Source organism: Dromiciops gliroides, chromosome 3, assembly GCF_019393635.1.
Source record: "Dromiciops gliroides isolate mDroGli1 chromosome 3, mDroGli1.pri, whole genome shotgun sequence".
Classification (NCBI taxonomy): Eukaryota; Metazoa; Chordata; class Mammalia; order Microbiotheria; family Microbiotheriidae; genus Dromiciops; species Dromiciops gliroides.
Window position 1 is genome coordinate 159,445,009 of NC_057863.1, and position 13,283 is coordinate 159,458,291.

General features: G+C 35.5%; 1 protein-coding gene across 1 annotated transcript in view; it reads left to right on the forward strand.

Annotated features, from left to right (window-relative positions):
- The window catches only part of PCCA (propionyl-CoA carboxylase subunit alpha), a 496,164-nt gene that overhangs the window by 157,911 nt on the left and 324,970 nt on the right, over positions 1–13,283 (forward strand). Inside the window, 1 exon segment of the mRNA XM_043998838.1 lies at positions 8,107–8,143. Within this exon segment, the coding sequence (XP_043854773.1) occupies positions 8,107–8,143 (37 nt within the window).

The following is a 13,283-nucleotide window of genomic DNA, read 5'->3' on the forward strand; positions in this document are numbered from 1 at the left end:
TTCTTAAGACCTGCTCCATCATATTTTTTGACCATTTAAATTTTGGGAAATGTCTTTTGTTCTTAGATATTTGAATCAGTACCTTATATATCTGTGATATTAGACTTTTATCAGAAAATTATTGCAATTTTTTTCATAATTAACTTTTCCTCCTAATCTTCATTGATCTGTTTATGCAGATCCTTTTTATTCTCCATAATCAAAATTGCTAATTTCATTTCCTGTGATTGTTTTCTGTCTCATGTTCTGTCAACACTTCCACCCCATCTGTAGTTGTGAAAGTAGGATAATGTCTTCCTTGGTTCTCTAATTTGTTCATAATGAGATATTTTACATCTAGATACTGTATCTCTCTAAGCTGTTGGAGTGGGCCTGATTCAATTTGGCATTCTGTTCAGGTTTGATGTTGGGATGAAATGAGGCATCTGTAGGTCATTGATCTGTTAACAAAAAGATGTTTTTTTAACTCTGTGAGAGTTGGTTTGGCATCCCCTATTGGAGAGATACTGTGGGGAGGCTCCGCCATGAGGAGAAAGCTCTGTAATGAAAGTTTTTGTTAGTTTGTATATAGCTTATTTTGTATACTTTTGTTTATATGTTGTCTCTTCCCATTAGATTGTGAACTCCTTGAGGGCAAGGACTGGCTTTGTACTCTTTTTTGTCTCCCCAGCACTTAGTGCCTTTCTATGTGCCTTTCACATAGTAAGTAGGTAGTTAATAAATGTCTATTGATAGACTGATATTGATTGATTGACTTTTTTGGGTTTTGTGTCTGAAAGTAGGTGAACAAAGAGGAGCTAATTCAACTGAATAAGGAGTTGGAGATTTGTAAATGTGATTTGAAGGGTTTTGGACTTGTAAGGAACAAACAGTTTGAATTTTTATTGGAGAAATTTGAAGTTAGGAAATGTTGAAAGAAAACAATCTCTAGGTCCAGATTTTTATCTCTTTACTTATACAAGGAGAAAGGAGCAGGGGAATAAAATGACTTGAATAAGAGAATGAAATTGTAATTTATTATAGGATTTTGCAAAGAGAAATAGATTGAAAGGGTAAATTTTGGAGAATATGAGATAGACCTAATAGTTAAGATTTTGAATGGAGGTGAAAAAGCTCTGTCTTAAGGAGGAGCCAATCTGTATGATAAAAAGGAATAATGAAGTATGTTTCCCACTTCTTAACAGAGAGATGATTGATTTAAAATTCATTATGATACATATATTTTCACAAAACAAGTATTGAGGATAAAATATTTAAAGAGACTTAGATACTTGGAGAAGGAAAAAGGGAAGTTTTTGGTTGTGGGTAAAGGTCAGGTAATTAAGAAAAGTTAAATAAAACACTTGTAAATAAAACAAATTAACAAAAGAAACAAGACAAAAAAAAAGAAACAAGAGCACAGTGAGAAAAGGGAATAAAATTTAAAGTTGTTCAGAGAATGAAAAGGAGTTTTGATATCGCTGTCAAGTTGTTGAGATGAAAAAATACCCACAAGCACTCTGAAAAAGAAGTCTGATGATCTCATTCAGTATGGAGAACAGCATGAATTTTGCCATGATTTACATTAAATGTGTAAGTTTTGTGTTGTCACAGACACATGATTGCTATCTATTTTCAAAATTCATTACAGGCTTCCTCCTAGAAGAGAAGTTGATGTTGCTGTCACTGGGAAATGGGTGAAGGTCCTTGGGTATTTCTCTGTAAAAATAATTACATTCTCGCATACAGTCCAATTAGAATTAAAATGGTATTTTATTTGGCACTAGAAAAAGTGACAAAGGGGTAGGTCAAAGACTTTACTCTTGGGGAGGAGGGCTCAAACATTCTCCTCCCAGAACAGAAGGAAGGCAAAAGCTTTTATAGAGGCCAGATGGGGTGACAACTTGAAAATGAAAAGTTCCTTTTTAGGGTGAGGTTGGGAAAGCTTGGATGCTTGTCATATTCCTGAGAGTCAGGCAGATTTATTATTTTTTCGAATGATGGTCCTGACCTCTGGAGTTATCTCTGTCTCCTACCTCCAGTCAGGTAGTAGCCACACCTAAGTGCCTTTCCTCCTATATAATTTTATCTCCCTTTCTTAGGCGTGTCTGTTCTGATAGCTAGTTGGCCAATCTAAACTTTAATAGTCCCTTGATTCTTTGATATATCTGTCTTGTTATCTGGTCATCCTAAACCCCATGTCAGTGCCTACTGAGTAGCTCTCCATACTACAGGTTGTCAAGGACATTGAATTAAAAAAACAAAAAACAAAAAACAACACAGACAAACTGGAAGCGCAGTTTTGGGTGGGAGGAGATTAAAATAAGAAATGAAATTTACAGAAGGGAAATTTGACCTTTCTCAGGAGGAGTGAGCTTGATGCTCAGAGGAGGAAGCAACCACTTGTCTTGCCTGTAATTGGAAAGTAGGTCTTCAGAAACTGCCAGGTGATAGATCATTTGTAAGGTCTATAGGAAGAAGAGAAGAATTGAGGCATTTGATGAGTCAGTGTTATCAAATTTTTTATTGCCTTAATATTAACAATTCCCAAGGCTTATGTCTATATCAGAGAATCCTCCAAAATTAGTAAAAAACAATGATTGCTACCTCTTTCTGTTTGTTTATAGCTGTACTGATGATACTAAAGAACTTTCTGCCCATGAAGCAAAGGTCTTTGAGGGCAAGACCAGGAGTCAGGAAGTGACGCGGGCTAGTGGGAGGAGGAAGGAAGAGACTGGCGCTCACTCTCGCGCTCTTTCCTGAGGACGCTGGTGGAGAAGGGAGCTAGAAATGTGCTCTCCCTTTAATAGATAGGAATTTAGGCCTTTTTCTCTCTCTTTACCAAATTCTTATTCTCCTTAATAAATGCTTAAAAGTCTAACTCTTGCTAAAGCTTATAATTTATTGGCGACCACTCATTAGATATTTTAGACAGACTAGCTAGAATTTTAGCCCTTAACATTCCCCAATTGATGGGCATCCCCTTAACCTCCAATTCCCTGCTACCCCAAAAGGAGCAGCTATAAATATTTTTGTAAATGTGGGTTCTTTTCCCTTTTTTATGATCTCTTTGGGATATAGACCTAGTGGTGGTATTGCTGGGTCAACTGTATGCACAGCCCTTTGGGCATAGTTCCAAATTGTTCTCCAGAATGATTGCATCAGTTCACAGGTCCACCAACAGTGCATTAGTGCTCCAATTTTTCCATCTCTCCAACATTTTCTTTGTTTGTTTTTTTTTTTTTGGTAGGGCAATGAGGGTTAAGTGACTTGCCCAGGGTCACACAGTTAGTTAAGTGTCAAGTGTCTGAGGTCGGATTTGAACTCAGGTCCTCCTGAATCCAAGGCCAGTGCTTTATCCACTGCACCACCTAGCTGCCTGGGAAACTGCTTTTTTTTTTTTTTCAGGCAATGGGGGTTAAGTGACTTGCCCAGGGTCACACAGCTAGGAAGTGTCAAGTGTCTGAGGCCGAATTTGAACTCAGTAACTCCTGAATCCAGGGCCGGTGCTTTAACCACTGCATCATCTAGCTGCCCCACCTCTCCAACATTTTCATTTTCAAGAAAGACCTTTCTGTTTTGTTTTTTGTTTTTTATCATAAAAGTGTTTTATTATTTTCTAGTTATGTATAGAAACAAACAAACCCAAACAAACAAAAAACCAAGATATTTGGTTCAGTATTTTTTCTCCTTCCCTCTTTTCTCTCCCCCCTTCTCCAAGACAGCAAGCAATCCGATATAGGTTATATATGTACAATCACATGAAGCATATTTCTACATTGGTCATGTTGTGAAAGAAGAATTAGAACAAAAGGGAAAAACCTCAAAAAAGAAAAAAATAGAAACGTTATGGTTCAATCTGCATCTAGATTCCACAGTTCTTTTTTCTAGATGTGGAGAGCATTTTCCATCAGGAGTCCTTTGGAATTATCTTGGACCATTATATTGCTGAGAAGAACTAAACCTATCACAGTTGATCATCACACAGTGTTGCCATTACTATGTACAATGTTCTCTTGGTTCTGCTTATTTCACTCAGCATCAATTCATGTAAATCTTTCCAGGTTTTTCTGAAATCCATCTGCTCATAATTTCTTATAGTATAACAATATTCCATTACATTCATATACTACAACTTCTTTAGCCATTTCCTTATTGATGGGCATCCCCTCAATTTCCAATTCTTTGCCATCACAAAGAGAGCTGCTATAAATATTTTTGTACATTTGGGTCCTTTTACCTTTTTTATGATCTCTTTGGGATACAGACCTAATAATGGTATTACTGGGTCAAAGGGTGTGCACAGCTTTATAAAGAAAGACCTTTTTGAAGGGAAAAGGACCTATTTGTACAAAAATGTTTATAGGACCTTTTTTTGTGGTGGCTAAGAATTGGAAATTGAATGAATGCCCATCAATTGGGGAATGGTTGAACAAGCTGTGATAAATGATTATGATGGAATATTATTGTGCTTTAAGAAATGACAAGAAGAATGATTTCAGAAAAACCTGCAAAGACTTACATGAACTGAGGTATAGTGAAATCATTCTGATTGTCCTTTCTTATAGTGAAGTGAACAGAACCAGGAGAACATTGTACACAGTAAACAGTAATATTGCCCAATGAAGAAGTGTGAATTACTTAGCTGTTTTTAGCAATATAATGATCCAAGACAATTCCAAAGGACTCGTGATGAAAAATGCTATCCTTCTTCAGAGGAAGAACAGATAATTGTCTAAATACAGACTGAAGCATTCTCCCTCCCTCCTTTCCTTCCTTCCTTCCTTCTGGCTTGTACAAAATGAACAAACCCAACTTCAAACAAGGAAATCTGGAAATGCTACTTTTTAGAGCCAAGAAGTTTTATTTCTTGATATATTCAGTTTTACTAAAAAGGAGATGTTTTAATATGCTTCCACAGCATGGCACCGAATAAGGAAATTAATTTAGTTAATAGTGTAATTCTTATTTTATTGAATGTTCTTAGCTATGAACAATTAATATTTGCACATTTTTAGGTCTATATTTCTCTAAAGTGTTTTGTAGTTGTATTCATATAGTTTTTGTTTGTGTTTTGATAGGAAGACTTCCAAATATTTTATAAATTTTATAGTCATTTTGAATGGAATTTCTCTTTCTATTTGGTCTTTGGTAGATTTTCTTGATTTTAAGCAGAAATACTGATTATGTAGATTTATTGTATGTCCTCCAAAACAAACATAAAGGTTTTATCATTAGTCATGTAAGATTTTATTATATTTTTTAACTTTGATCCAGTATTCTAACCTGATAGGAACTTCTTGGATCCTAACTTCTAGGATGTTAGCCATCCCAGCTAACTTTGTATTTTCTTTAAATTTAATGCACATTCTTGCTATGTCTTTAGTTACATAATTGATAAGAATGTTAAACAGCACAAAGCTAAGTATGCATTCCTAAAGAATTTCAGTGACGACCTCCTTCCAATTTTTCATTGAACTATTAATGACCACAATTTGGGTGTCCAGCATTCTACCAATTCTGAATTCACAGAACTTGTTCCCCTATTGGTTTCCATTGTTCCCAAGAATCACTTGAGATGGTCAAATGCTTTATCTTGTTTTATTTATAATAAGTATTCATTTAATTGTTTCACAAAACACTAATGATATTTTTTTAAAGATATATAGATTTCAAAATATTTTTGAAATCATTTCCACAAATAATTTTGTAAATTTAGAGCATAGTATAACAACAGGCAGTTATGCCATTTCAATTGGAAGAGAATGCTTCTCTTTAACCTTAGTAACAGCAGTAATCAAAAATGTTCTGAAAATGGAAGTTGATATTTGAAAACTATTAAATTTTACTTTCCCAGAAAGTCAGTCAAAATAACCTAGCACATTTAGGGGCATCATGATTAAACCAATGACATAAAAAGTTTATCTAAAAATGAATTTTAAAGTTCATAGTAATTTTATTATTCTTTAGTGTTATTTTAGAAAAACACTCATTTCGATGTTTTAAAGAAATGTATTAAGAGAAATTGTCATATTCTAGGTGTTGTTACTTGTGTCAACTAAGTTATTTAAAAAGTTATGGTTTATAGAAAGATATTTATAAATTTTGTATTTCTTTAAAAAGGTAATTATAAACTGCCCAATATAGTTTGTCTGTAAATGAACTTGCTGGGTGTCAGTTGTTAAGATAACAAATTTAAAATATATATCTATATATCTAATTTTCTTTTTTCTTTCTTGAATTCTGTTTTGCAAATATACCATTAATTTGCAAGAGAAAAGAAATGTAAAAGTTTCGTTCTTGGCTTACAATCCTGGCTCTTCATCAGTCATCACTCTTCCTGCATTTTGTTCTAGAGGCTCTAATTGTCTGCATTTGGCAGGTTTAACACTTCCTGACAGAGAGGCTATTAAGGGGAAGTATTCTCGCATAACTGTCACTGGCAGGAACAAAGAACCTTCAAACTCAATGTGTGGAAACCACTAACATACTTAAATGACCCTTTTCATGCATTTTTATCCCTTCAAGCTAAATTTTGGAGAGTGCCTGGTTAAGGGAAAACAAGTTAGGTGTAATAAAACAGTAAACCTTGATTTTGGAGGGGGGGGGGAGGAGGTGATGGGTGGGTGGTTGGGAGTGTGTGTGTATGCATTGTGTGTGTGGGGTGTGTGTGTGTGTGTGTGTGTGTGTGTGTGTGTGTGTGTGTGTGTGTGTGTAGATTTATCTCTGACTTGAAAACAATTGTTATTTGGAAAATCTCATTAGCAGACCTGACTGCTCAGAGTAAAAAGACTTAAAACTGATGTTGCTTTCAGGACTGCTTTGAACTTAACAAGCACCTATTTGTGGAGCAGACTAGCTAATGAAAGGAAATTAAATTTTCTGACAACTTCCCCTGCCAGCCTCCTTATTCTTTAGTGGCTGTTATTAGGTACTGAAGACTTTAAAGAGGATTTTGTTTTATTCTTAGACATGAATGAACTAGATATGACCATTTTGTGTGTGTGTGTGTTCTTAAAAGTAAAATAAAATACAATTTTGATGTAGTTGTTTTTTTAAAGAAATGGTTTAAAAAGATTAGGTTCCATTTCTAAGAAAAAAAATTGAGTTCCATATAATGTTCTTGTCAACTCCCCAAATTGCTGGCTGGTGGTTTTTAGACATTGTCTAATATTTGTATATTTGAATATGTCATTGTTAAATTTTAACAGATTTAGAGAGTTGTCAGATTTAATCTATGCTAGTGTTGTCATTAGTGTTTCCTGCCTTGCTTTACTGAAAAGACGTCATATTAATATTGACCTTATTCGATAGTATTTATTACTTGAGAATCCCTTTATGTGCATATTTATTATGTGCTTTCAAAGTTTTAGAGGGCCAGTGCTTTTTAGCCCCTCAAATTAAGCAGTAGCAGCCCTTCTAGTGAAAAATAATTAGAAATAAATTGTGTTTTGTGAAGCCCCCCTCCCTTTTCCTTTTGATTAATTTTTTTTCCTTTTCAGTATGGTATGAAGCCAGGTATTCATATGCTGTAATAGGAAATGAATATCAAAGGCTAACTGCATATAAAAATAATAAAGCTATAGAGGAAAAGGGGATTTGGGGGAAATTAAAGAAAATATTAATTGCATTTCAGACAACATGTAATATCTATAGATATTAGAAACTTTATTTTTAATTTTATATAATCTGTTAAACAATAGAGGATCACCTCCCCCTGCTGACAACATCGAGGAAAACATGACCCAGAAATACCAGGGAAGACAGAAACAAGCTGACTGTAGACAAGCTTTAATGATCCGATTTATGAATCATTATTGATTGTAAACTTCTAAATTCTGTCATTAAATTCCTGCAATTGCACTCAGACATTTAGTAATTCTGGTAGTGCTTCCTTTCAGCTGATTTCAAACTGCTTTGAGTTTCTCAATATAATAATGATGAGGTAAAATTTACATTCCACTTATGGTATTAATTTTACATTCCTCTGAATGAAAAGGGTCAGAAGGTTGTAAAATTGAACATTAAATGAATCTGAGGAGACAGTAGTGCAATATATGACTGCCCTAAGGACATTGTGCAATGGCTGATGGGATTAACATTGAGTCTCATTTCCTGCTTTTACAGGATGCAGATGAAGCTGTCAGAATTGCAAGGGAAATTGGTAAGTCCTTAAATTAGCTATGGTGGGATTTGCATGCCTCTCAGCAGACATGGTTGACTAAATTAAATATATTATAAGTAATCCCTATAGAACAAATAGTGTTTGAATACTTTTAAGTTCTTTTATTACTTTTAGGGCTGAGAGACTATCTAATAATTAACCACATTTTATCAATATACTGAGCTTGAAAAGAAAATTTTACTCTAATTTTTCCCCTGGATCTAAGATATAATCATTAGGTAATTAAAAGCAGAATTAAAAAAAAATTTAAAAATATTTTTATATTGGATATAATATTAATCTCTATAGCCATAGATGGAGGAGACCAAAATGATCATGGTGAAAACTAAGAGTTTGAATATTGACTGATTTTTAATTTTATTACTTTGAAGTTCTTTTATTGAATACATTACAAAATATGGATTGAAATGTCTATCACTTTGCTTAATCATAGGGTAATTGGAATAAAAGGGGGTTAGTTAATATTTTAGGGTATAATTCAATTTCAGAGAAATATTTCTTGAATGCCCAAGAGTATATTCTTAACATTTTTTAAAAATAATTCTGTATGCAGTACTATAATTGCATCATTTGGCATTGGTTGTTCCTCACAAGTCTGTGTGTGTGTGTGTGTGTGTGTAGTTTGCAGTCAAGAGACTAGCAGATATAGGCTACCACACAATGACCTCCCTAGATCTTGGGCCTTGAACTTGAGGTTGGGTCTTTCTAGACACTTTAAGTTATTGTTAGACCCTTGCCTGGGATGGGAATGGGAATGTAAGGGGAGCTGAGCCAGTTATTAGTATTCAGAAACTGTCCTAATGGAATAGAGTTAAGAATTTTCGAATATTTAAAATTCTGAAATAATGGGTACTCCAAGAGTAATAAAGATCTGATTTGTTAATTTTTAGTATTTAGACAGTTCCACTGCCTTACCTCTATTATTTTCATCCATTCAGAATGTACTCTGGTCAGTAACCAAACTGTTTTGGGATGATAGTGCCACTTTGAGGCCAATTTGGGGAACTATCTGACCTAATATTCACCCTCTTTTTTTCTTCCTTGGAGAAAATGTACACTTTTTTGAGGAGAGTGTTTAATTTGCTCCACATTAGATAACATTTGTATGTTCATCCCTACCCTTTCTTTTTTCCTTCTGTTTTTTTCTAGTACTTCCCAAGTTACCTTAAGTTCTCAAACTTTCTGGCTTTAGGACCTCTTTATACTCTTAAAAATTACTGAATATCTGTCAAAGAACTTTATGTGGACAACATTTTGTAACATTTGTTATATTCAAAATTAGAACTTTTTAGTATTATGAAAATAGTTTTTATCTAGCAACTCTCCTACAAAAGAAATCTTAAAACCCCAGTAGTCATTGGATCATACTTTGAGAACTGCTACCTTCAGGAAATACCTCTCCTTTGCTTTCTTTTTCATTTGTGGACCAAAAAAATATCATGTCTCTCAATTGTAAGAGTAGTGCTAATGGTGATACTCTGTTTATATTAGGCAATAGAAAAGTTGCAAGTTTTGAAGTGAAATTAGCATGATAAAATAGTGTCTCTTATCAGTCCATGAGAGTACCCTTGAAGTCCCTTTCAAAATCTACCAGTCACTACTTTGTTGTTTATTTTTTCTAAAATCCAGCATTCCAAGTAAATAAAAAATAATTTTCTTATTCAAATACATCTTTTGTTTAGTCCTTAGCATTTCAGAGAACTATTTGATCTTATTTTATTTCACTGCATTATGGGTTAAACAGGTCTTTGTGATCTTGCTCAGAAATATAAAACAACAACAACAAAAATTGTAATCTTGCTTCTATGAGAGAACATTTTTTGAGTTCCAGACAGTTAATTTGGGTACTTTTGGAACACTCCACTTCAATGAGGGAAGCAGTGCAGAGGGAAGAATATTGGATCTGGTTCTTTTTTCTGCTATTTACTATTGGTGTGACTTTGGGCAAGTCATTTAACCTTTGGTCCTTTGCTTCCTCATTTGTAAAATGAGGAAATGGGATCAAATGACTTCTAAAGTTCCCTCCACATCTAAATCCGACATCCTGTAATTCTAAATTAGGTACCAATTCTTCTTGCGGTTTTTCTTACCTCCTATATAACTTCCTTTCACCATGAGGGTTCCCCCGCCCTTAAGTTTAATGTAAGGGGCTAGTAGACAGTTAAAATGTAAAAGTTCTTGGGTTGCTTGTCACTGGATTAGGTAAAGCCAGAGAGGCAGCAGGATCCATTGAAAAGAACACTAGATATAGAAGTCCACTGATATAGCTTCCAGTCTAGACTGAGTCACTTAGTAGGCCTGCAACATTGGCAGGTTAATGAATGTTTTGGGACCTTAGTTTTCTTATCTGTGAAAGAGAGATAGTAATAGTCTCATTGTCTACCTGCCTTACAAAGCTGTTATAAGGTTCAAATGTGAACTTGTAAAATGAAGATAATAATACTTTGTATTACTTATGCACTAGAGTTAAGGTTAAATGAGTTATTGTTACTAGTAAGTATTATAGCATCCATGCTATTTTCCTCTGTCCTTTTCCTCTTCTAGCTTGGGGAAGAGGTAGGAAGAAACATGGCAGACTATGACCATGAGAGGCAGCTGGGCAAGAGTAAAGGAATAAGAGCTAACTTTTTTCTTCTTCATTCATTGTCAAGCAGTCCTCTTCTTGGAGGAAACTAAAATCAGTGAGCTGGGGTTATCATAGCTGTTGAGTGTTTTAAGTACAGCTGAAACTTTAAGTATAGCCAAAATTTTAAATATAAATACAACCTTTGTTAGGGATGTTTCTGATGTCAATTCCCTATTACTTCAGATTTAATGTTGGGACAAAATGAAGTATTTGTAGGTCTTTGAATAGTTAACAAAAAGAGGTTTACTTAGTTCTAACAGGAAGGATATGACACAGAGATACTGTGGTACTTAGGTTAGGTAGACACAACTCTTCCCTTATCTCAGCATGTATCTGGTCAACAGGGCTAGTTATACATCCAGTCTAGAGGGCACTGGTCCTATATAAGGTGGGAGCTTTTATGTGTTTCCATGGACAGGAAGCCATATCAGTGCAACCAGTGGCCACCTGGAAAAGGGAGGCACAACATGAGCCTTTTTTGGAAGAGGAGGGAGAGATCAAACTTGAATTTGTCACCTTTTATGGAAATCTACTCTAACCCATATTGGTCCTGCCACTTTCAAATCAGGTCCACATAGACTTACTGCTTTCTGTCTCACAAACAAAATATGCCCAAAGCCTAACTGAAGACAGTCTCATTCTCTGAACATCTAGGAATTGTTGAATAAAGAGTGTGTGTTTTCCCGTGACACTTTTGTTATTCATGCACTATAAGCTGTCCAATTCTGTGCTTTTTTGGCTTTAGGGCTACCTTTAGACTCTAAAGGATCATAGCATACCACTGAATTAATTATCCAGGGGAATTAGAATGTAGTAACTGAGTTGGCCACCAGGTGGTGTGTTTCATGGGCCATTGACCTAGTGGTTTCTTTAATTTTGCTATTGTACATGTGTGGGATATTCTTCCTAAAAGGCCACAGTATTCCCATGGGCCACCAGGCCTTTACTCTTTAGGTATTAGAGTTGTCTCTCCATTGCCAAGCCTATAGCTTTCAGAGTAGTTCTAAGCAGTTTGGTTTAGCTCTTGCTAGCCAGGTCCCAAATTAATCTAGGGAAGGAAATGTAGTATTTTTTAGAAATGTATACACATTGTGTATGTATACACAAACTGTATAGTTTGTGAGTCCTCTTTTCATCTATTTGGGCTTCCCTTTCTCAACCCATAGGCCCCTACATTCAGAATTTCAAATACTTTGCATATAGCAATTATGTAGTTTATTGCAAAGCTTCTTAAATTGTGGGTCATGACCCCATAAGGACTTGCGTAACTTAATGTGGGGGTCGTGAAAAATTTGGCAGCAAATGTTTGATTTATACATCTATTTTATATACCTATATACCCAGTGTCACAAGTGGAAAAAGTTTAAGAAGCCATGGTTTATTGTACATAATGTAAAATGAAAGGAAATAGATCAAGTGCTTCATAAATGGCTTCTAGCCAACTTCAAACATCTTTTCACTTACCCTCCCCTAATCCTTGGTTATGCCCAATTGCACTATATCCCCTTGTAATTCAGGGCAGGAATAAGACTAGTATAATAGTCACATCCAGTTTTAGCATCACAGACTTTAAAGAAAGAAAAGTTTGCCATCTGGTTCAGAGATCTCATCTTCTTCTCTGGCTCACCAGTTCACTGGAATTAGAACAGCTGGCAGTTTCAGCTCATCTGCTCTCATCTTTCCTCCAGGATGAGGATCTTTCCCCTCAAAGCTGACCATTTGTTCTTTTTTTAGTGAGGCAATGGGGGTTAAGTGACTTGCCCAGGGTCACACAGCTAGTAAGTGTGTAAAGTGTTTGAGGCCGGATTTGAACTCAGGTACTCCTGACTCCAGGGCCGGTGCTCTATCCACTGCGCCACCTAGCTGCCCCCTTTGTTCTTTAGGTAACAGGGTGCCTCAGCTTCAGGGCAGTGTTGTTCATGGTCTTAGTACTTTTGCTGTAGGTGCAGCCACTGTCCACTTACACCTTTTGCATTAATAGCTTCCTGGAGCCACAATCTAGAGTTAATGGACAGAGAAGTTAAAGTTGCTTCTGGATGTTTTAGTGTATGAATTATATCTCAGAGAAGAGCACACCTGAGGATGTACATTTCCTGAGGATGTCCTTTCTCCTAAAGTAGGTTTGGGTGATATATAATTGCTTTTGGGGGCATATTTCTCATTTTCCTCCATCTGAATTCATCTTTAGAAACTTTTTCTCTACAGAGATGAAAAGGCAATGCAGAATCACTGGTTGATTTTAGAAATGTGGATTTCAAATAACATTGCCAGAAACTCCTGTTCTAATCTGTAAGTCAGAGTCCTTTTAGCAAAAGGAGATAAAACTTGGCTTTCTGAATCTCAGTAAATCTCAGTTTCTGGAGGGCAGCTAGGTGGCGCAGTGGGTAGAGCACTGGCCCTGGAGTCAGGAGTACCTGAGTTCAAATTCGGCCTCAGACACTTAACACTTACTAGCTGTGTGACCCTGGGCAAGTCACTTAACCCTCATTGCCC